At 36.2% G+C, this 21,969-nt stretch overlaps 1 protein-coding gene across 9 annotated transcripts in view; it reads left to right on the top strand.

The window, feature by feature from the left end:
- HSPB11 (heat shock protein family B (small) member 11) overlaps positions 1 to 21,969 on the top strand; it is a 34,333-nt gene that overhangs the window by 5,178 nt on the left and 7,186 nt on the right. For 4 of the 9 annotated variants that reach the window (XM_044238291.1, XM_044238285.1, XM_044238284.1 and 1 more), the window contains exons 2-5: positions 3,939 to 4,048; positions 6,640 to 6,710; positions 7,972 to 8,083; positions 21,673 to 21,779. In XM_044238291.1, the coding sequence (XP_044094226.1) occupies positions 7,986 to 8,083; positions 21,673 to 21,779 (205 nt within the window). In that variant the 5' untranslated portion in view covers positions 3,939 to 4,048; positions 6,640 to 6,710; positions 7,972 to 7,985. Of the gene's footprint in view, positions 1 to 3,938; positions 4,049 to 5,369; positions 5,437 to 6,639; positions 6,711 to 7,971; positions 8,084 to 21,672; positions 21,780 to 21,969 lie in introns of all 9 variants that reach the window. The other 5 variants (XM_044238290.1, XM_044238288.1, XM_044238287.1 and 2 more) reach the window with 4 other exon arrangements.

Below are 21,969 nucleotides of genomic sequence, written 5' to 3'. Positions count from 1 at the left end.
ATTAACAGTATTAAATGCAAGAAAAAAAGCCAAGGAAAGAGGCACAAATAGAAAATGTTAGAACGCATGCCTTTTCTCTTGACTAATCTTTCCATGGCTTTTAACACTATCATACTAGATTTTTAAATTATAGTAAAAATGAACCTTATGCCAATAAATATAAAAATTAAGAAGAAATGGATTTATTACAAAATATAAATTTCTTTTTTTTTTTAAGATTTTATTTATTTATTTGACAGAAGGTACAAGCAGGGGAAGCGGCAGCGAAAGGAAGAAGCAGGCTGCCACCGAGCAAAGAGCCCAACGTGGGGCTCGATCCCCAAACCCAGGGATCATGACCCAAGCCAAAGGCAGACACTTAACCAACTGAGCCACCCAGGCACCCCCAAAATATATATTTAAAAATTCACTCAAGGTGATAGGGAAAGCCTGAGAAGAACAGTTGAATTTAAAATAGTAAAAGGAATCTACCTGCCAGTAGATTTTAGCAGGCTTACAGGATTAAATAACCTCTGTCTTATACAAATTGCTCCAACAACTAGAAAAGGGGGAAGATCTCTAACTTATTTATGTTGATTATACAACAAGAATACAATCTTGATTATAAAGCCAGATACAGGAGTGCCTTGGTGGCTCTGTTCATTGTGTGTCCAACTCTTGATTTCTGCTCAAGTCATGATCTCAGGGTTGTGAGATCAAGGCCCTACTCCATCGGCCCTGCACTCAGATGAGAGTCTGCTTGTCTCTTTTCCTCTGATCCAACTCCACCCCACCCCTTCTCTCTCTCTCAAGTAAATAAATAAAACCTTAAAAAAAAAAAAAGACAGTGACTGAATAACAAAGGAAAATTATAAGCCAGTCTCATTTAGAAGTATGCTTGTAAAAATTCTAAATAAAATATTAGCAAACTGAACCCAACTATGGATGAAAATGATAATATACCTTGGCCATGTAGATAGAGTTCATGCTAGGAACTGGGGATACTATAACAATAGACTATCTTGATATAATTTATCACATTATCAACCTGTACAAAAATCTACATAACCATCTTAGTAAATGTTAGAAGAACATTTGATAAAATTCAGTTTATTTGTGGAAAAATAAAATTTAATGCACAAAAAGAGAAGGAAATCTCTATAACCTCGTTAACAGTATCTAGCAAAATCTTCAGTGAATATCACATTTGATGGGGAAATGTTAGAAATATTCCTTGTGTGGTAAAGAATAAGACTTTTAAAAATAATATTATTTTTAAAAATATCCTGTATACAATAGCAACAGAAACCATAGACATCTAATAATTAATCTAAAAAAAGAGATGAAAATATGTTTGGGGAAAACTAGAGAATAATTTCAGGACTTAAAAGAAGTCTTAAATAAATGGGGAGATATGAAGATAAATGAATAAATGAAGATCTATGTATTTGAAGACTCATTATCATGATATCCTCTCCAAATTAATTTATAAATGGAATTGAATTACAATCAACATTTCAAAAATTTTTTTCCTGAGCTTAAAAATCTTTCTAATAATTAAGGTACAAAGCATAGAATTTTGAAAATTAAGTAGAGGAGTTTACTTTATCAGATGTTAAGACTTATTATTCTATCCTTTTATTTTCAGTCTGTCATTATATTTACAGTGTGTCTCTTTTTTAAAAGATTTTATTTATTTATTTGACACATAGAAAAATCACAAGTAGGCAGAGAGGCAGGCAGAGAGAGAGGGGGAAGCAGGCTCTCCGCTGAGCAGAGAGCCCCATGCCGGACTCGATCCCAGGACCCTGAGATCATGACCTGAGCCAAAGGCAGAGGCTTAACCCACTGAGCCACCCAGGCACCCTACAGTGTGTCTCTTGAAAAGGGTATCTGTTGGCTTTATTTAAATTCAGTTGATTAAGTAGTGTTTAGTTTATTAACATTTAATGGAATAATGCATTTGTGTTTTAAAGTATCTTCTTGCTGTTTATTTTCTGTTTCTCTTTATTCTTCTCCTTTTTGGCCTTTCAGATTTATCAGGTATTTTTGTGATATTTCATTCTTTCTTTTCTGTTGACCTTCCTATAACTTTTTGTTTTATAGCTTTTAGTGGTGACTTTATTCTAATCCTAGGATTACAACATGTATCCTTAACATCCTAGTCTACTTTAAATTAATATTATATCACTTAATGTTCAACATAAGAACTTTATAAAAGGACTATACAAAAAGTACAGTCTCATTTATCCTCCTTTTGACTTTTGTACTATTACTGTATTTATTATTTCTACATCTATTAAATCCCTACCATTCATTGCTATTTTTAAAAGTCTTTTATGTTAGCAAGACTTGTACTATTACTAGTGCTCTTTCTTTCCTTATACCCAGGATTCAACCTGGAATCATTTCCTTTCAGCCTATAGAACTTCCTTTAATATTTTTTGTAGCATGTGTTTACTGATAAATACTTTAAGCTTTCGTTTGCCTGAAAATGCCTTTATTTTGCTTTCATTTTCAAAGAATATTTTTGCTGGATATAGAATTCTAAATTTTGTGTTAGCACTTGAATGATGTCATTCCACTGTCTTTTGGCCTCCATCGTTTCTGATGAGAAGACAATTTTTATTCTTGTTCTCCTAGATGTAATGTGTTTTTTGCTTTGATTAATTTTTAATATTATTTAATATTTAATTTTCAGCAGTTGACTAAGATGTGTCTAAGTGGGGTTTTCTTTGTGGCATTTATCCAACTTAGGGTTCAAGAACTCTTGAATGTCTTTCATAGATTGTAGAAAATTTTCTCCTAAGCTACTCTTTTTCTCTTCTCTTTATGTGTTACATGTATATCTAAATAGTTTGATAGTGTTTCACAGGTATCTGATGCTCTGTTCTGCTACTTTCATTTTTTTCTCTATATTTCATTTTGGATCATTTCTGTTGACCTATGTTTTAAGTTCAGTGACCCATTCTTATGTTGAGTCCAGTCTAATGCTAAGTCCATCTAATGAATTTTTTTTTAAGATTTTATTTATTTATTTGACAGAGATCACAAGTAGGCAGAGAGGCAGGCAGAGAGTGAGGGAGGAAGCAGAGAGCCCAATGGAGGGCTCGATCTTGATCTTGGGATCAAGATCTCGATCTTGGGGTCTCGATCCCAAGACCCTGAGATCATGACCTGAGCTGAAGGCAGGGGCTTTATTTAACCCACTGAGCCACCCAGGCGCCCCTAATGAATTCTTTTTTTGAGATACTATACTTTTCAGTTCTGGAATTTTCATTTTGTTCTTTTTTAGAGTTTCTATTTCTCTGCTAAAATTCCCTTTCTGTTCTCCCATTTTGTCCATCTTTTCACTAAATTATGTAACAGACTCATAGTAGCTATCTTTGCTAACTCCAGTACTTGGGTCATCTATAGATCTGCTGAAGTGATTTTGTACATTGAATGTTGTGTTTAAAAGAATGATAGACACTGGAATATTATGCAGCCATCAAAAATGAAATCTTGCCATTCACAACGATGTGGATGGAGCTAGATGCTATTATGCTAAGTGAAATAAGTCAATCAGAAGAAGACAATTGTCGTATGATCTCACTGATAGGAGGAGTTTAAGAACCAAGACAGAGGATCAAAGGGGAAGGGAGGGAAAAATGAAACAAGACAAACCAGAGAGGGAGACAAAGGGAGATTAAGAGACTTAATCTCAGGAAACAAACTGAGGGTTACTGGAAGGGAGAAGGGTGAGAGAGGTGGGGTAGCTTGGTAATGGACATTGGGGAGGATATGTGCTATGGTGAGTGCTGTGAATTGTGTAAGCCTGATGAATCACAGGCCTGTACCCCTGAAACAAATAATACATTCTGTGTTTAAAAAAAAAAGAAAGAAAAAAAGAGTAATAGACACTGAAGTAGGTAGTGTCTTTTTCCCAGAGAGAACACAACATTTTCTTTGCCTCACAGCCAGGATAAGGGGCAGATCACTTCAGTCCTCCGAGGGATTGGGCTTCAGTTTACCTCTGATTGCAGATATTTGGGAGAGAGATCAGTTCCCTCAATCAGAGCTTTGAGATGTAAGTAACCAAGATCACATAAATCTTTCTTTGCTTTTCAGTTCATATACCCAGTTTCCTGCGAAGCTCCACTTAGGGGATGGTTTCTTTGATCTTATTAGGGGTTGTGATGGGTTGGGGCTGGGTAGTAATTTGACTTTACTTAGTTGCACTTTAACTCTGTGACACAGCAATATGGCTAAGTCTCAAAAACCTAATGATGAGTGAAAGAAACCAGATGCAAATGAGTGCAAGCTGTATGATTCTATATATATACATTTCTGGCAAAATTAATCTGTTTGGAAAAAGGACCGTGCTGCTTTTGGGAAGGAGAGAGGGAAGTGATTGGAAGGGGGTGTGCAGATGGCTTCTCAAATGCTGGTAATATTCTGTTTCTTTACCTTGGCTGGTGATTACCTGGGTGTGTTAACTTTGTGAAAAGTTATTGCTCTGTATACTTCTGATTTGTGTTCTCTTCTTTATGTATGTTCTAGTTCAGTAATAATTTTTTAAAAAGTATACGGGGGTGGAGAAACACAAAAAAACAAAGTTAAAAGGAAAAATCAAGCTACAGAGAAGGAGAAGATATTTGCAACACATACAACAAAGAATTTGTATCCAGAAGGTTTTACTTTTAAAAATTCCTACAAATCGGGGCGCCTGGGTGGCTCAGTGTGTTAAAGCCTCGGCCTTCGGCTCAGGTCATGATCTCAGATTACTGGGATCGAGCCCCACATTGGGCTTTCTGCACAGCGGGGAGCCTGCTTCCTCCTCTCTCTCTGCCTGCCTCTCTGCCTACTTGTGATCTCTCTCTGTCAAATAAATAAATAAAAATCTTTAAAAAAAAAATTCCTACAAATCAAAAAGAAATGGACAAAATTTTTAGAAAATACCACAGTAGCAAAATGAACAAAGGATGAAGAAAAGCAAATAACAGAGAAAGAGGCCTGAATGGCTCATAATCATATGAAACAGTATTCAACCTCACTAATAATCATAGAAATACAAATTATAACTTTATCGAGATATTATTTCACACCAATGAGATGGGCTAAAGCCAGAACCTTTAATAATACCAAGTTGGTGAAAATATGAGGAAGCAGAAACTCTCAAACACTATAGATGGTAATGTAAATTGTTAAAATTTCAAGATCAAATTGATCAGTTACTGATTGAAGATATGCTGATTCTAAGTTTCTGCAATTTTAATTCTGTAAAGAAAGGTACTTTTTCTTTTTTTTAGCCCTCCTGATGACATTTTTATTAAGCTCTTATAGGATGCCTTGTCTTAAGAAACAGTGAAGTCACACCTAATTAAATATGGTTGTCTTTTTTGCTTTAGCTGCCAGTTTTCTATGATCTGAAATCAATGTTCACCTGCAGTAAGTAGACAGCACCACATAAGAAAGGTACTCTTATCATAAGACTTTCTCCCACATATGCTAAGGATATATACACAAAGATATACATTTCAGATTTGTTTATAACAGCAAAAAATTGGAAACACCTTAATATTCGTCATTACAGAAATGGAGAAATACCTGACAGCAGTTAAAGTGAATAAAGTAGATTTACATGTATCAACATGATAAAAATTTGAAAACGGGCACCTGGGAGGCTCAGTGGATTAAAGCCTCTGCCTTCGGCTCAGGTCATGATCCCGGGGTCCTGGGATCAAGCCCCACATCAGGCTCTCTGTTTGGCAGGGAGCCTGCTTCCTTTCCTCGTTTCTCTCTGCCTACTTGTGATCCGTGTCTGTCAAATAAGTAAATAAAATCTTTAAAAAAAAGCAAAAAACTTGAAAACATAATATTGAATGAAAAAAGCAAGTAGTATAAGGATATAAATACTGATAAATCATCTTTTATTTACTTATTTTTAAAGATTTTATTTATTTATTTGACAGAGATCACAAGTAGGCAGGGAGGCAGGCAGAGACAGAGAGAGGGGGAAGAGGCTCCCCGCTCAGCAGAGAGCCCAATGCGGGACTTGATTCCAGGACCCTGGGATCGTGATCTGAGCTAAAGGCAGAGCCTTTACCTACTGAGCAGCCCAGGGTCCCTAAGAAATCATCAAGCTTTTAAAAGGACAGTACATGTCGTTTATGGGTACATATATGATAAAAGTATAATAAAATATAGCAAGGAGAGATACTAATCAACTTCAGAATAGCTATTACCTCTGGACAAGGAAGGAAATAGGCAAAAATGTCAACATTTATTTATTTATTTATTTTTAAATGTTTAAGATTTTATTTATTTATTTGACAGAGAGATTACAAGTAGGCAGAGAGGCAGGCAGAGAGAGGAGGAAGCCGACTTCTTGCTGGGCAGAGAGCCCGATGTGGGGCTCGATCCCAGGACCCTGAGATTATGACCTGAGCTGAAGGCAGAGGCTTAACCCACTGAGCCACCCAGGCGCCCCAAATGTTAACATTTATTAAATCTAGGGAATGAGTACATAGTTGCTTAACATATGTGATATTCTCTGTACTTTGTTGGTTATTTATTTGAAATAGTTTCATTTTTAAAAATATTAGCTGGAGGCTGGGATATAAAGGGTATTGGAAGCCTTCTTTTTCCAAACTCTCTCTGTCCATTAATTCTTTATAGATACAGCTTTTACAGTCACTTTGCTTCTATATATTTGTCCGTGCCCTGTCACCACCAGATCAAGGAGGAAGGTGAGTGAGATCTGATAGAATCTTCTCTTGCCTTCTCTGTCTAATCCACCAAGGTCCTTATCTTTTCAGGATATTTTTATTAAACTCAAAACATTACCATGCAGTAGAAAGGTCTTTAAATCCATGACCCAACCTGCCTCCTTAGCGCAGTAGGCAGCGCGTCAGTCTCATAAATCCATGACCCATGTGACTAATACATAATTTAAAAATAAATAAAATTTGTCTTCTCTCTTATTTTACATTCTGCTCCAAAAATAATGATGGTAAGATATTTTTAAACATGTGGATAATATTATTTGCTACTTCAGTTGATAAATGTATGGATAAATAGTCATGTAGTACGCCTGGGCAGCTCAGTTGGTTGAGCCTCTGACTCTTGATTCACAGTCCTGGGTTCAAACCCCGAGTTGGGCTCTGTGCTCGGTGTAGCGCCTACTTTAAAAAAGAAAAAAAAAGTCACAAAAACATGTTTTTATGTTCCAGATTTTTTTAAATTTCAGAAATAGAATGATACAGGGGCGTCTGGGTGGCTTACCGGGTTAAAGCCTCTGCCTTTGGCTCGGGTCATGGTTTCAGGGTCCTGGGATGGAGCCCTGCATCTGGCTCCGCTCAGCAGGGAACCTGCTTCCCCCTCTCTCTTTGCCTGCTTGTGATCTCTGTCTGTGAAGTAAATAAATAAAGTCTTAAGAAAAAAAAGAAATAGAATGATATAAATAATTTTTAAAAACTTATCCACTAATCATGTTACCTTATCCTTTAACTGTTTCTGTATCATTATTGAGGACTTTTAATTTTAGAATAATGATGTCAGTTAATCAGTGTCTTTTTTTTAAAAAGCTTTTATTCATTTATTCAACAGAGAGAGAGAGAGATCACAAGTAGGCAGAGAGAGGGGGAAGCAGGCTCCCCACTGAGTGGAGAGCCGGATGCAGGGCTGGATCCCAGGCACACTGAGATCATGACCTGAGGCAAACGCAGAGGCTTAACTCACTGAGCCACCCAGGCACCCCAAGTACTCAGTATCTTATTTTGTGGAGTAGAATAGTGGAAATAACCATTATCTTACAGATTAGTCCTGTAGACTAACCTCCTGTAGGGAGGTTAGAAGTTTACTTATTTAAACAACCATGTTAGAGTCCCTCCCACTTGAATAGCTTGGTTGTTAAGCTGTGTGCTAGGCAACAGGCTTTCTCTTTCCCTTTTCTCAGATGAATTGCAGAGAATCAAGAATTTGCTTTTGTTATTATTGTTTTATTTGCAGATTAACACCTTAAGATGAGAAAAATTGATCTGTGTTTGAGCTCTGAGGGGACTGAAGTGATTTTAGCTACATCAAGTGATGAAAAACACCCACCTGAAAATATGATTGATGGGTAAGAGTTACTATTTTTTCTTCCTTATAGTCTTGATATTAGCTCAGTGAACCCCTTCAGTACTGGGACTATGCTTTACAACAACTAGAACTTTTAAATATAGTTTAATAAATGTTTGGTGAAGTACATTACTTGATAGTATCTACCTTTGGTACCATTCCTGAAACAAACTCAGTTGTGCATATTTAGGCTTTTGATCCTTTTTTTTTTTTTTAAGATTTTATTTATTTATTTGACACACAGAGAGAGATGATCCCAAGTAGGCAGAGAGGCAGGCAGAGAGAGAGGGAGGAAGCAAGCTCCCTGCTGAGCAGAGAGCCCGATACAGGACCTGATCCCAGGACCCTGAGACCATGACCCAAACTGAAGGCAGAGGCTTAATCCTCTGAGCCACCCAGGTGCCTGCTTTTGATCCTTTTCTTTATAATTTTTAAACTGACCTTTTATACAAATACTTTTTAAGAAGTAGTTTAACAAGGCAAAACTTTAAACAACTGTCTCATTTTAGGGAAGAGTACATTATAGTATCTGGTTGCGATTTTATTCCAAGTTTTTTAGTAAATAGGAATAAAAACATTTTAACTTCTCATTATTGCCTATTTCCTTAGTGGTCTAAGCAATATCTTTGCTGAACTGAAGGCCTGACTTCCTGGTATCTACTTGCATTGTCTGGTTCTCAGCTTGTTGATTTCATTCCAATTTCCTGTCTTTACTGTGCTACAGCTTCTTCAAGGTAGAGATAAATATCATTCTCAGGCTTTTAAATTCCAAGAAAAATTAGTTAATGGAAAAACTCCTTTTTAAATAGTTGTGACTATTTTATTACTCTCTTGATTTCTCTTTCTTGGTATCTCTACAATGACCAGAGTTTGACTTATAAAATCATATAATTTTAGAGCTGGAAGGACTTAGAAATTTATCTTACCTAAACCTTTCATTTTAGAGTTGTGGTAAGAGAGGCCTAAAGAGGTCAAGTACTGTTTTAACTGCTGAAGGCAGAGCCAGTTACAACACAGATCTTATGGTATTTTTGTGTTCTATCGTGAATTCCATGTATCTGGATAAGATTCTAGCAACTTAATCCCTTCCTTTAAGCCTAGTTGTTATCTCCACTCTGACATCTGTCCCTTTGGCATCATGTATACCTTTTCGTCAGACTCTAAGAGAATTTAGTGTATGCATCTATTACCTTTTTATCCCTTTATTGTATAATTATTTATTTAATATTTGTGTCCTCTCTTAACTATGAATCCTAGAAGTTAGAGATATGACTCACTCATCTTCGACTCTAGAATATCTTAGAATAGTTGAGTACTTGTGAATTAGATCATCAAATATCAGTCAAATTCAATTAATATTGGAAAGTAGCTGAGCATATACACATATACACAAACCATATACTTATGTATGTATATGTATATATGTATTATTTTAATTTGAATAGGGCTTTATAATTTCACAGATGTTACGTCGCGTGACCCTCACCATAAGCTTGGGAAATAGGAGGCAAAATATTTTTATTTATTTATTTATTTACTTTAAAAAATTTTATTTATTTGAGACAGAGATGCAGATGGAGAAGGAGAAGCAGACTCCTGGATGAGCGGGGAGCCTGACTCGGGACTTGATCCCAGGACCCTGAGATCATGACTCAAGCCAAAGGGGATGCCTAACTGACTGAGCCACCCAAACACTCCCAAAATATTTTAAAAATGTATTTTCAACCTAATTGTAAAGATGAAGAAAAGGATAATCGGAGATAAAGATGACTGGTTCAAAATTACATAGATAACCAAGTGGTGGAATCAGTATTAACCTCATGTCTTCTAAGTCCCAGTTTGGGGTTCTTTGTACTATACTATAATAACTCAGACTTTAGATTTGAATCCAAAACTTAACATCCATTTTTTTGGCCTGTGCCTCTTAATCCTTGGTTTGTTACTGCCTGGAATTCAGGTAATAGCTGTTTATCCCATTCTGCCTCAGGAGTAGAAAAATTAATGTGGAAACTGTGTGATCATATGCAGATATAATGAGATTTACCTTAAGTTGTTTTCAGAAATAGAGATCTTTCTGGGGCAACTGGGTGGCTGAGTCAGTTAAGTGTCTGACTCTGGCTCAGATTATGATCTCAGGATCCTGGAATCGAGCCCCATGTTGGGCCTCAGGCTCAGCAGGCAGTTTGCTTGTCCCTCTGTCCCAACCCCTACTATCTGTGTCTCCCAAATAAATACGTTTTATTTATTTGTCTCTCTCTCAAATAAATAAAATCTCTTTTAAAATTTTTTAAAAAAGAAATAGAAATATTTCCAAAGACCAGTCCATATTAATGAATGATTAAGGACATAACCCTTAGTACAGAAAACTGTATAGGATAAAAGTGGTTACTGACCTGATAACAGAACACATCAGAGACTTAATGTCTATGCATTTCGAACAAGTACAATTAGACTTTATGTAGTAGGTATTAAAAATTAATCTTTGCTCATAAGTTGGTTTGTCTAAATGGAAGTAACCATAGAATTATTTGGAGAAAACAGTACCATAAAATTGCCCCCATTAGATAGTTCTCAATTTCCACAGAAGTAAGAGTTAAAGTGATTATATTTCTAATGGTCTTTGATTCTACTTTTGCCCTTTGGTATTTAATATGTTAATGAAAAAGGAGAAAGGAAGTTCTACACTAGGAAAAAAAGAGTTAAGAGAAAAAATAGTAAGAGAATATTAGTCATTTCAGTGTAATGTATAATACTAGATTTACAGTTAAAATTCCTGGTTAAGTGAACTATATATGTTACGTTGGACTAAAAGGATATGTTGCTCTTTGAACCTCACTTTTCTGATCTGAGAAATGGGGATAACACCACCTTCCCTGACTACCTCAAAGTTGTGGGAAAAAATCACATGAGATAATAGATGTTAAACAGTTGTTAGCTCTAAAGCCTTATATTTATTTATTTATTTTAAAGACTGATTTATTTATTTATTTATTTATTTGACAGACAGAGATGACAAGTAGGCAGAAGAGACAGGAAGAGAGAGAGAGGGGGAAGCAGGCTCCCCGCTGAGCAGAGAGCCCAATGCGGGGCTCGATTTCAGGACCTGGAGATCATGACCTGAGCCGAAGGCAGAGGCTTTAACCCCCTGAGCCACCCAGGCACCCCATGTAAAGCTTTATATTTAAATGAAAACTACTGAGGCTCCTGGGTGGCACAATGGGTTAAATATTGGATACTTGATTTTGGCTCAGGTTGTGATCTCAGGGTCATGAAATCAAGCCTTGTGTTGGATTCCATGCTCAATGCGGAGTCTGGTTGAAACTCTCCTTCCTGTGCTCCGTTCCCCACCCCAGTACTCTCACACATCATGACCTGAGCCGAAGGCAGAGGCTTTAACCCACCTAATTAGGAGCGCCTGGATGGCTCAGTGGGTTAAAGCCTCTGCCTTCGGCTCAGGTCATGATCCCAGGGTCCTGGGATTGAGCCCCGAGTCGGGCTCTCTGCTCAGCAGGGAGCCTGCTTCCCCCACCACTCTCTCTGCCTGCTTGTGATCTCTGTCTGTCAAATAGATAAAATCTTTTTTTAAAAAAATTAATTAATCTTTAAAAGAAAACTACTGTTTTTATGGCTTCATTATACCTAACTATGAGAATTCAGTTATTTGTCAATAAAATTTTATTAATCAATCAATTAATTAATTAAATGTCAGTATAATTAACATAGTATTATATTAGTTTCAGGTGTAAAATTTAATGATTCAGCAATTCTCTATATTACTCAGTGCTCATCACAAGTATACTCTTAATCCCCTTCACCTATTTTACCCATCTCCCCACCCACCTCCCCTCTGGCAACTACCAGTTTGTTCTCTATATAAGAGTCTGGTTTGTCTTTTTTTTCATAGTTGTTTTGTTTCTTAAATTCCACATATGAGTGAAATCGTATGGTATTTGTCTTTCTCTGACTTATTTGACTTAGTATTATACTCCCTAGCTCCACCCAAGATTTCATTCTTTTTGATGGCTGAGTATTATTCCACTATACGTACACCGCATCTTCTTTATCCATTCATTTGTGGATGGATACTTTGGTTGCTTCCATATCTTGGCTATTGTAAATAATGCTGCAATAAACATGGGGTGCATGTATCTTTTTGAATTTGTGTTTTCATTTTCTTTGGATAAATACCCAGTGATGGAATTACTAGATCATATGGTGATTCTATTTTTAGGCTTCTGAGCAACCTCTGTACTGTTTTCCCCAGTGGCTGTGCCAGTTTGCATTTCCACCAAGAGTGCATGAGTATTCCATTTTCTCCACATCCTTACCAACACCTCTTGTTTCTTGTGTTGTTGATTTTAGCCATCCTGACAGGTGTGAGGTGATTTCTCATTGTGGTTTTGATTTGCACTTCCCTGATGATTGCTGATGTTGATCCTGTATCTGTTAGGCACTTCTGTATGTCTTCTTGGAGAAATGTCTATTCATGTCTTCTGCCCATTTTTAATTGGATTATTTGTGGTTTTTTGCTGTTGAGTTGTGTAAGTTCTTTGTATATTTTGGATATTAACCTCTGTTTTATTTTTTTTTAAGATTATTTATTTATTTATTTATTTGACAGAGTTTGAGAGAGAGAGCTCACAAATAGGCAGAGCAGCAGACAGAGAGAGAGGGGGAAGCAGGTTCCCTGCCAAGCAGAGAGCCCGATCTCAATCCCAGGACCCTGAGATCATGACCTGAGCCAAAGGCAGAGGCTTAACCCATTGAGCCACCCAGGCACCACTAGATATTAACCTCCTTTTAGTATTATATCATTTACAGATATCTTCTTCCATTCTGTGGGTTGTCTTTTTTATTTTCTTGATGATTTCCTTCACTGTGTAAAAGCTTTTTATTTTGGTATAGTCCCAATAGTTTAATTTTGCTTTTGTTTTCCTTTCCAGTGGGGATATATCTAGGAGGCCAGTGCCTTATCCATTAGGCCACTGGGGCCTTCCAGTGGGGATATATCTAGAAAAATGTTTCTACCACAGATGTTAAGACATTACTGCCTATGTTTTCTTCTAGGAATTTTATGGATTCAGGTCTTTAACCATTTTGAGTTTATTTTTGGGTGTGGTGTAATCAAGTGTTCCAGTTTCATTCTTTTGCATTTAGCTGACCAATTTCCCAGCACCATTTATTGAAGATATTCTCTTTTTCCCATTGCATATTCTTCCCTTTTTTCTCATAGATTAATTGATTAGTGTCATATATGTCACTTTTTAAAAAGATTTTATTTATTTATTTTGAGAGAAAGAGTGTGTGACCAGGGAAGGAGCAGAGGGAGGGAGAGAATCTCAAGCGGACTCCATGCTGAGCACAGAGCTGGATGTAGGGCTTGATCTCACCACTCTGAGATCATTTCCTGAGCCGAAGAGTCAAATGCTTAACCGACTGAGCCACCCAGGCCTCTCCTGCCCCTATGTCATATTTAAAACCAGTACATCTCTACATACTATTTGATGTTGTTATGTTGGTCATGTTCATTAAAATCACTCCAGAGACAGAGGGCAATTAAAAGTCATTTGAATAAGTAAAACTTAAAACCATATACATATAAATGAAAAATAAATTGTGAAATAAATAAGCATAGTATAAAAAATCCAAAATTTTGAGTTGGACCTGTATTGTTTTGTTTTGTTTTTGGTAACAGCTTTATTGACAGATAGTTCACATAATATGCAGTTCATCCATTTAAAATGTACAATTTATTGGCTTTCAACATATTTAGAGTTATGCAGTCACCTCCACAATCAATTTTAGGGCATTTCATTACCTCCCAAAAAAAGCTTATAACCCATTGCAGTCACCTTATATTCCCCATTGCCACCCGCCCTAGGCAGTCTTTAATCTACTTTATATCTCTATAGATTTGCCTGTTCAGAGACTTCATGTAAATGGAATCATATATATGGTCTTTTATAAATACCTTCTTTCACTTACATGTTTTCAGGGTTCACCCGTTTTATAGCACATACCAGTGCTTCATTCCTTTTTATTGCCAAATAATATTCCATTTTATGAATATAGCATATTTTATTTATTCATTTATTAGCTGAAGGATATTCAGGTTGTTTCTACTTTTTGTCTGAATGTTCTCCAATCTTATTAAAAAATGCCAATTTATAAATCCAAGAATTTCAGCAAACCCCAACCAGGATACACACAAAGAGACCATACTGTAATCTGCTGAAAAGTAAAGAAAAAAATTTTAAATAGCTATGAAAAAAAATACATTAACTACAGGGTAACAGTAGTACCAGTGGCAGCTGACTTTGTTTCACAAACAGTGGAATACAGGTGACAATGGAATAATACCTTAAATGTTGAAAAAAGAAACAACAAAAAACCCTGTCAATTCAGAATTCTGTATCTAGCTAATATATCTTTCAAAAATGAGGGTGAAATAAAAACATTTTATTCCCCACAAGTAGACCTGTATCACAGGAAATGTTGAAGTTCTGCATGTTGAAGTGTTAATGATACTAGATGGAAATTCAAACTTACCAAGAAATTAAGTACATTGGAAGTGGTAAATGTAAAAAAAACTATTCTTTTAATTAAAAAAAAAAAAGTCAACTGACCAGGGCGCCTGGATGGCTCAGTGGGTTAAGCCTCTACCTTTGGCTCAGGTCATGATCTCGGGGTCCTGAGATTGGGCCCTGCATCAGGCTTTCTGCTCAGTGGGGAGCTTACTTATCCCCCACCCCCGCCCCACCTGCCTCTGCCTACTTATGATCTCTATCAAACAAATAAATAAAAATCTTAAAATAAAATAAAAGTCAACTGACCACTTAATGGGAAAAAACACATTGTACTCTGGGATTTACTACATATATATGTAATAAATTCTATATATATAAATATAAAATTTATTTAAAAATTGGCACAAAAGTGGAACTCAGTGTAAAGTGGCTATCATAGGTTCTTATGACCTTGAAAATAACCACACACACACGCGCGCACACACACACACACACAGAAAATTAAATGGAATTTTAGGTTTTTTTAAAAAATTCAGTCAAAAGTAGATAGGAAAGGAGAAATAGAACAAGAAAAAAATAGATGGGAGGGATAAATGGAACATGAATAGCAAGATGGTAGACTTAAACCCAGCCATATCCATAATTACATTAAATGCCAATGGGCTAAACACTTCAATTAAATGATAGAAATTGACAGAATTTGTCAGACTGGGTAAAAATATAACACACAGGTATGTGCTATCTGGAAGAGATGTACTTTAAATGTAAAGTCACAAATAGGTTGAAAATAAAAGGATGAAAAAGATGTATCCTATTAACACTAAACATAAGAAAGTGGCTTGGCTATATTCCTACCAGACAAAGTAGAATGTAGGGTAAGGAGAATTACCAGTGATAAAGGGGACATTTTTAATGTTTTAAGAATTCTTTCATCAGGAAGAGATAATAATCCTAAATATATACTGACCTAATAATCTTCAAAATACATAAAAACTGACAGATGAAAGAAATAAGCAAATCCACAATCATAGTTGGAAATTTTAACACCTTTCTTTTAGTAGTGATAAAGCAGCCAGACAAAGATTCTAAAGATACACATAGTAAAGACATGGTAAAGATAGGGTGATCTGCACATGTCAGTCACCTTGACTGAGTTGACATTTATACAGCACTATAATCAACAGTGGCACATGGAAGAAGTCTATCTACATTAAACATTCACTAAAATGTGCTGGTCCATAAAGCCAGTCAATTTCAAAAGATGAAAACCTTAGCGAATATGTATTGAAAAAGAAATGGTACATGTGAGATGATGGATGTGTTAATTAACTTTTTTATGGCCATGATTTCACAACATATATGTAAACAAATCATCATGTTGTATACCTTAAACATATACAATGTTGTGTATTGATTAAATTGCACTAAAGCTGGAGAAAAAATAATTTGTTCTCTGACCACCTGTAATTAAATTACAAGTAAATATTAGAAAGACCTTTGGAAAAACGTCCCTGAAACTTAGAAATTAAGCATGGCACTTCTAAAGAACCCATTGGCCAAAGAAGAAATCACAAGGTATGTTAGAAAATATTTCTGGGGTGCCTGGGTGGCTCAGTGGCTTAAAGCCTCTGCCTTTGGCTCAGGTCATGATCCTAGGGTCCTGGGATCGAGCCCTGCATCAGGCTCTGCTCAGCAGGGAGCCTGCTTCCCTTCCTCTCTCTTTCTGCATGCCTCTCTACCTACTTGTGATCTCTGTCTGTCAAATAAATAAATACCTTTAAAACAAGAAAATATTTCTGGGGTGCCTGGGTGGCTCAGTGGGTTAAAGCCTCTGCCTTTGGCTCAGGTCGTGATCCCAGGGTTCTGGGATCGAGCCTCACGTCTGGCTCTCTGCTCTGTGGGGAGCCTGCTTCCTCCTCTCTCTGCCTGCCTGCGATCTCTCTCTCTCAAATAAATAAATAAGATCTTTTTTTTTAAGATTTTTATTTATTTATTTGACAGACAGAGATCACAAGTAGGCAGAGAAGCAGGCAGAGAGAGGGGGAAGCAGGCTCCCCGCCGAGCAGAGAGCCCGATGCGGGGCTCGATCCCAGGACCCTGGGATCATGACCTGAGCCGAAGACAGAGGCTTTTAGCCACTGAGCCACTCAGGCGCCCCAATAAATAAAATCTTAAAAAAAAAAAAAAGAAAATATTTCTAACCAAATGATAACAAAACACAATATATCCACAATTGTGGATGCAGCTAAAGTGATGCTTCCAGGGAAATTTTTTATAGCTTCCAGGGAAATCTTTTATATATTAAAAAGAATTTTTAGGGGCGCCTGGGTGGCTCAGTCGATTAAGCATCTGCCTTCAGCTCAGGTCATGATCCTGGGGTCCTGGGATCGAGCCCCACATCAGGCTCTCTGCTCAGCAGGGAACCTGCTTCTCCCTCTGCCCCTTCCCCACTTACTCCCCCCCCCTCTCTCGCTCAAATAAATAAAATCTATAAAAAAAAATAAGAATTCTTAAAAACCACTAGCTAAATTTCCACAGTAGGAAGCTAGATAAGGAAGAGCAAATTATACCCAAAGAAAGTGAATAATAAAGGTAAGAACAGAAATCAATAAAATAGAAAATAGACTATTAGAAAAAAATTAACAAAGCTAAAATTGATTATCTGAAAGAAATATTGAAAGTTATAAATCTCTAGGAAACCTGACCAAGAAAGAACAGAGGAAATGTAAATCACCAGTACCAGCAATGAAAAAAGCAGTATCACTACAGTTTCCAAAAGACTAATAAGTCACTATCAAAGATAAATTTTAGGATATCAAATCATTATGTTATATACCTGAAACTAAATGGTATATGTCAATTATACCTTAATTTTAAAAATTTTTTAAGAAAAGAACAAATTTAGGCTAAAAAATTGACAATTTAAGTGGACAGATTCCTTAAAAAACTCAACCTATAAAAATGACAAATGATGAAATAGAAAATTTGAATAGTCATGCATCTATTGTATAAATTAAATTCTATCAAATATTTAGAGGAAAAAAATAATACAAATCTTTCACAAACAGAGCAGGAAACATTTCTCAAATTGTTTTTCATGAGAACAACATGACCCTGATACCAGGACAAACCTGACGAAGACATTATGAGGAAAGAAAAAGGAAAGAAAGGAAAGAAAGAAAAAGAATGGACAAGAGAAAGGAAAATTAAAGACCAGTATCCTTTATGAATAGAAACATAATTTTTTTAATTTTTAAAATTTTTAAAGTTTTTTTTTTTTTAAGATTTTATTGATTTATTTGACAGAGATCACAAGTAGGCAGAGAGGCAGATAGAGGGGGTGGGGAAGCAGGCTCCCCGCTGAGCAGAGAGCCCAATGTGGGGCTCGATCCCAGGACCCTGAGATCATTACCCAAGCTGAAGGCAGAGGCTTTAACCCACTGAGCCACCCAGGCGCCCATAAACACAAAAATTCTTATAAATTGAATCTAGCAAGTGGAATTAATCCTGGGAATGCCGAGGTTGGCATATTTACCACATTATCACAGGAATGCAAGGTTGAGTGTAATTCACCGCATTGTCAGAACAAGGGAGAGAAATCATGATCATACCAAAAGATGAAGAAGCATTTGACAAAATTCAGCATTCATTCATGATAATAATTCTTAGCAAATAAAGAAGAGAAGGGAACTTCCTCAGTCTGATAAAGACATCTACTAAACATGTTATCTTAGTAGTGAAATAATAAATGCTTTCCCCCTGAGACTGGAAACGGAAGAAGAATGTTCTCACTGTTCTTATTCAGCATTGTTTTAGAGGTTTTAGCCCATGCAGTAAGGCCAAAAAAAGACATAAAAGGCATAAGGATTAGAAAGAGTAAAATTAGGGGTGCCTGTGTGGCTCAGTGGGTTAAGCCTCTGCCTTCGACTCCGGTCATGATCCCAGGGTCCTGGGATCGAGCCCCGCATTGGGCTCTCTGCTCAGCCAGGAGCCTGCTTCCCCCTCTTTCTCTGCCTGCCTCTCTGCCTACTTGTGAGATATCTCTCTCTCTGTCAAATAAATAAATGAAATCTTAAAAAAAAAAAAAGAAAAAGTAAAACTGGGAGTGCCTGGGTGGCTCAGTAGGTTAAGCCTCCGCCTTCGGCTCAGGTCATGATCCCAGGGTCCTGGAATCAAGCCCCACATTAGGCTCTCTGCTCAGTGGGGAGCCTGCTTCTCCCTCTGCTTGCCACATCCCCTGCTTATGCTCGCACACTGTCTGTCAAATAAATACATTTTTTTAAAAAAGAAAGATTGTCTTTGCTTATAGGTTGTATTAGTGTTTTATAGGAATCTACAAAAAACAAAGAATCTATAAAAACCTACTAGAGCTAATAAGTACATTTAGCAAGGTCAATAGGCAAGAATCCGTTATATTACTATATAATAGCAGGAAACAGAAACTGAAGTTTAAAAAATTCCATTTCCAATAGCAGTCAAAACATAAAGAGAGTTAAGAATAAACTTAACAAGATGTGCAAGACCTTTACAGGAAAACCATAAAATGCTGCTGAGGAAAATTAAATAACTAAGTAGATGAAAAGATATACTACATTCATGATTGGAAAACTCAATATTGTTAAGGTGCCAATTTCTCCCTAAAATAACCTGTTGATTCAGTACAGTGTCGATCAAAATCTCAATTTTACAAGTAAAATACATTTTTATACAAGTATAAAATACAAGTTGATTCTGAAATGTATGTGGAAATGCAAAGGCCCAGTCTACTCAAAGTAATTTGAGAAAGAAGAAAGTTTGAGGGCTTACATTATCTGATTTCAAGACTTAATAACTTACAGTTATCAAAATGTGTGATGTTTTTGTAAAGATAGATATGCATACCAATGGAACAGAATAGAAAGCCCAGAAATAGACCCACATATACAAGGTCAATTAGTTTTCAACAGAAGCCTAAGGATATAGAAGCAGATCAATGGAGTAAAATGAAGGGGACAGATCTACCCATCCATTAATTTTAGGCAAAGACACCAAGGCAGCTCAGTAAGAAAAGGAAACTCTTTTAATAAATGGTGTTGGAATACTTGAATAAACATACTGATAAAAATGAACCTCCACCCCTACCTCATACCAAACAGCAAAAGTTAATTCAGGATGGATCATAGATCTCCACTCATAGCCAAAATTACTAAGCTTCAAGGAGAAAACCTCAGAAAGTTCCTTTGTAGCTGTGAGGTAGGCAAAGATTTCTTCGACATAAAAGTCACTAAACAAAAGAAACATAATAAAACTGGACTTGACCAAAAAGAAAACTTCTACTCATTGAAAGATATAAGTAAGAAAACAGAAAGACAAGAAAATATTCACAGTACATATATCTCATAAAGGACAAGAATACATAGTAAAGTACAGTTGACCCTTAAGCAACATGGGTTTGAACTGTGTGGGATTTTTTTCAATAAATACATGTACAGAGGAGTAAATATAACTTCTCTTCTTTCAGATTTTCTTAACATTTTCTTTACTCCAGCTTACTTTATTGTAAGAAGACAGTGTATAATACATATGTAAGATATGTATCAATTATGTTGTCAGTAAAACTTCTGATATATATTTATAAATATATATTTTTTTCATATATGTATATGAAAAAGTGCTTAACATCATTTGTTATCAGGGAAATCCAAATGAACATCATTGTAGGACACCATTTTATATCTACTAGAATAGCTAAAAAAAAAAAAGGGCTGACAAAGGCAGTATTGGAAGGGTATGGAGCAACTAGAACTCTCTTACATTGCTGGTAGGAATATAAAATAGTACTGTCACTTTGGAAATCTGGCAGCTTCTTGTAAAGTTATACATACCTCTGCCCTATGACCCAGCAATTCTATTCCTAATAATTGCCTAAGAGAAATGAAAATATGTCCCCAAAACACTTGTACAAGAATGTTTATAACAACCTATTCATAATACTAAAAAGCTGGAAGCAATCCAAATATCCAACAAAATAATCAGACAGAAGAATGAATAACCAAATTGTGGTATAGTCTATATTCACAGAAATCAGAGCAATAGTTACCTAAGGGAAGTAAGAAATGTCTCGAAGGAAAGAAAAGGAAAGTTTCTGGAGCAATGGAAATGTTATGTACCTTGGTATTTGTTGCCCTAGCGTAATGGTTATGTGAGTATATACATTTGTCAAACTCATTGAGTTGTATACTTAAATTTCACTGCAGGTAAAATTTTACCTACAAAAAGGAAAGAAGCAGCTTGTATAGTTAAAATAGAAATGGTTATTTCTGTGGACAGTACTATATATATTACATGTATTTTAATTATATATATGACATAAAATTGAATGCATTTTTTTCCAACATGCATCTAACTGTGCATCTGCTATGGGTCAGCCAATGTGATAGTTGCTGGGGTATAAAGATAATGAAGAGAAAGTGCTTGGACTCAGAGAACTCAGCATCTAGCAGGAACCATAAAAGCACAAGAGAGAAGTACCAATGCAAAAATGGATTCTGAGTGCAAAGGAGGCCTGAGGAAGTGACTCTGACTTGTTGGGGCTGAGAGATGGGACCAAAGAGCGAATATACTCGTAGGGAGGAAAGGCCTTTGGGTCAAGAAAACCTCATGAACTAAATAAGGCACAGAAATATGACCCTGTATGATGTGTTTGCAGAATCTTAATTGGCCCGATGTGACTACAGTAACGGGAGAGCATACCATGACGGAAGACAGTGTACTTTAATAATGTGACCAGATCGTACAGGGTTGTAAAATGCCATCCTTCACGGGCAGATTTATAGGCACTAAGGGGCCACTGAAGGCTTTTAGACAAGAGAGTGACATCAGTTCTGTTTCTGTGTTTTTAAAAAATGTATCTGGTAATAGTAAAGAAGAATTATTAAAGTTGGGTAGAGATTAGAGGCAGAAGGAAGAGGTAGGGATCTTAAGAGTTGAGGGTCGCTTATTGAAAATACTTACCACTAGAATTTTGTGATTGAATATTTTTATTTGGCTCTTCTTTTTTCTTTTCCTTTAAAATTAACAATAGGAATCCAGAAACATTTTGGACCACAACAGGAATGTTTCCCCAAGAGTTCATTATTTGTTTTCACAAACATGTAAGGATTGAAAGACTTGTAATCCAAAGTTACTTTGGTAAGCAAATAATACATTAATATTCATCATCTTTTCATTTTCCCATAGGCAGAGGGCACATATGTAAACTTTGGCAAAACACTAACTTTTCTTTGCAGCATGGAATCCAGTTTTATGGCTGGGTTGGGAGAATGGGGAGTATGGGTTAACTGCCTTGAGCACAGTTAGCTTCTCTAAAATTGCAAAATTT

Source organism: Neovison vison, chromosome 2, assembly GCF_020171115.1.
Source record: "Neovison vison isolate M4711 chromosome 2, ASM_NN_V1, whole genome shotgun sequence".
Lineage (NCBI taxonomy): Eukaryota > Metazoa > Chordata > Mammalia > Carnivora > Mustelidae > Neogale > Neogale vison.
The sequence above is the reverse complement of the archived record's forward strand: the minus strand, read 5'-3'. Positions and strand labels throughout refer to the sequence as shown.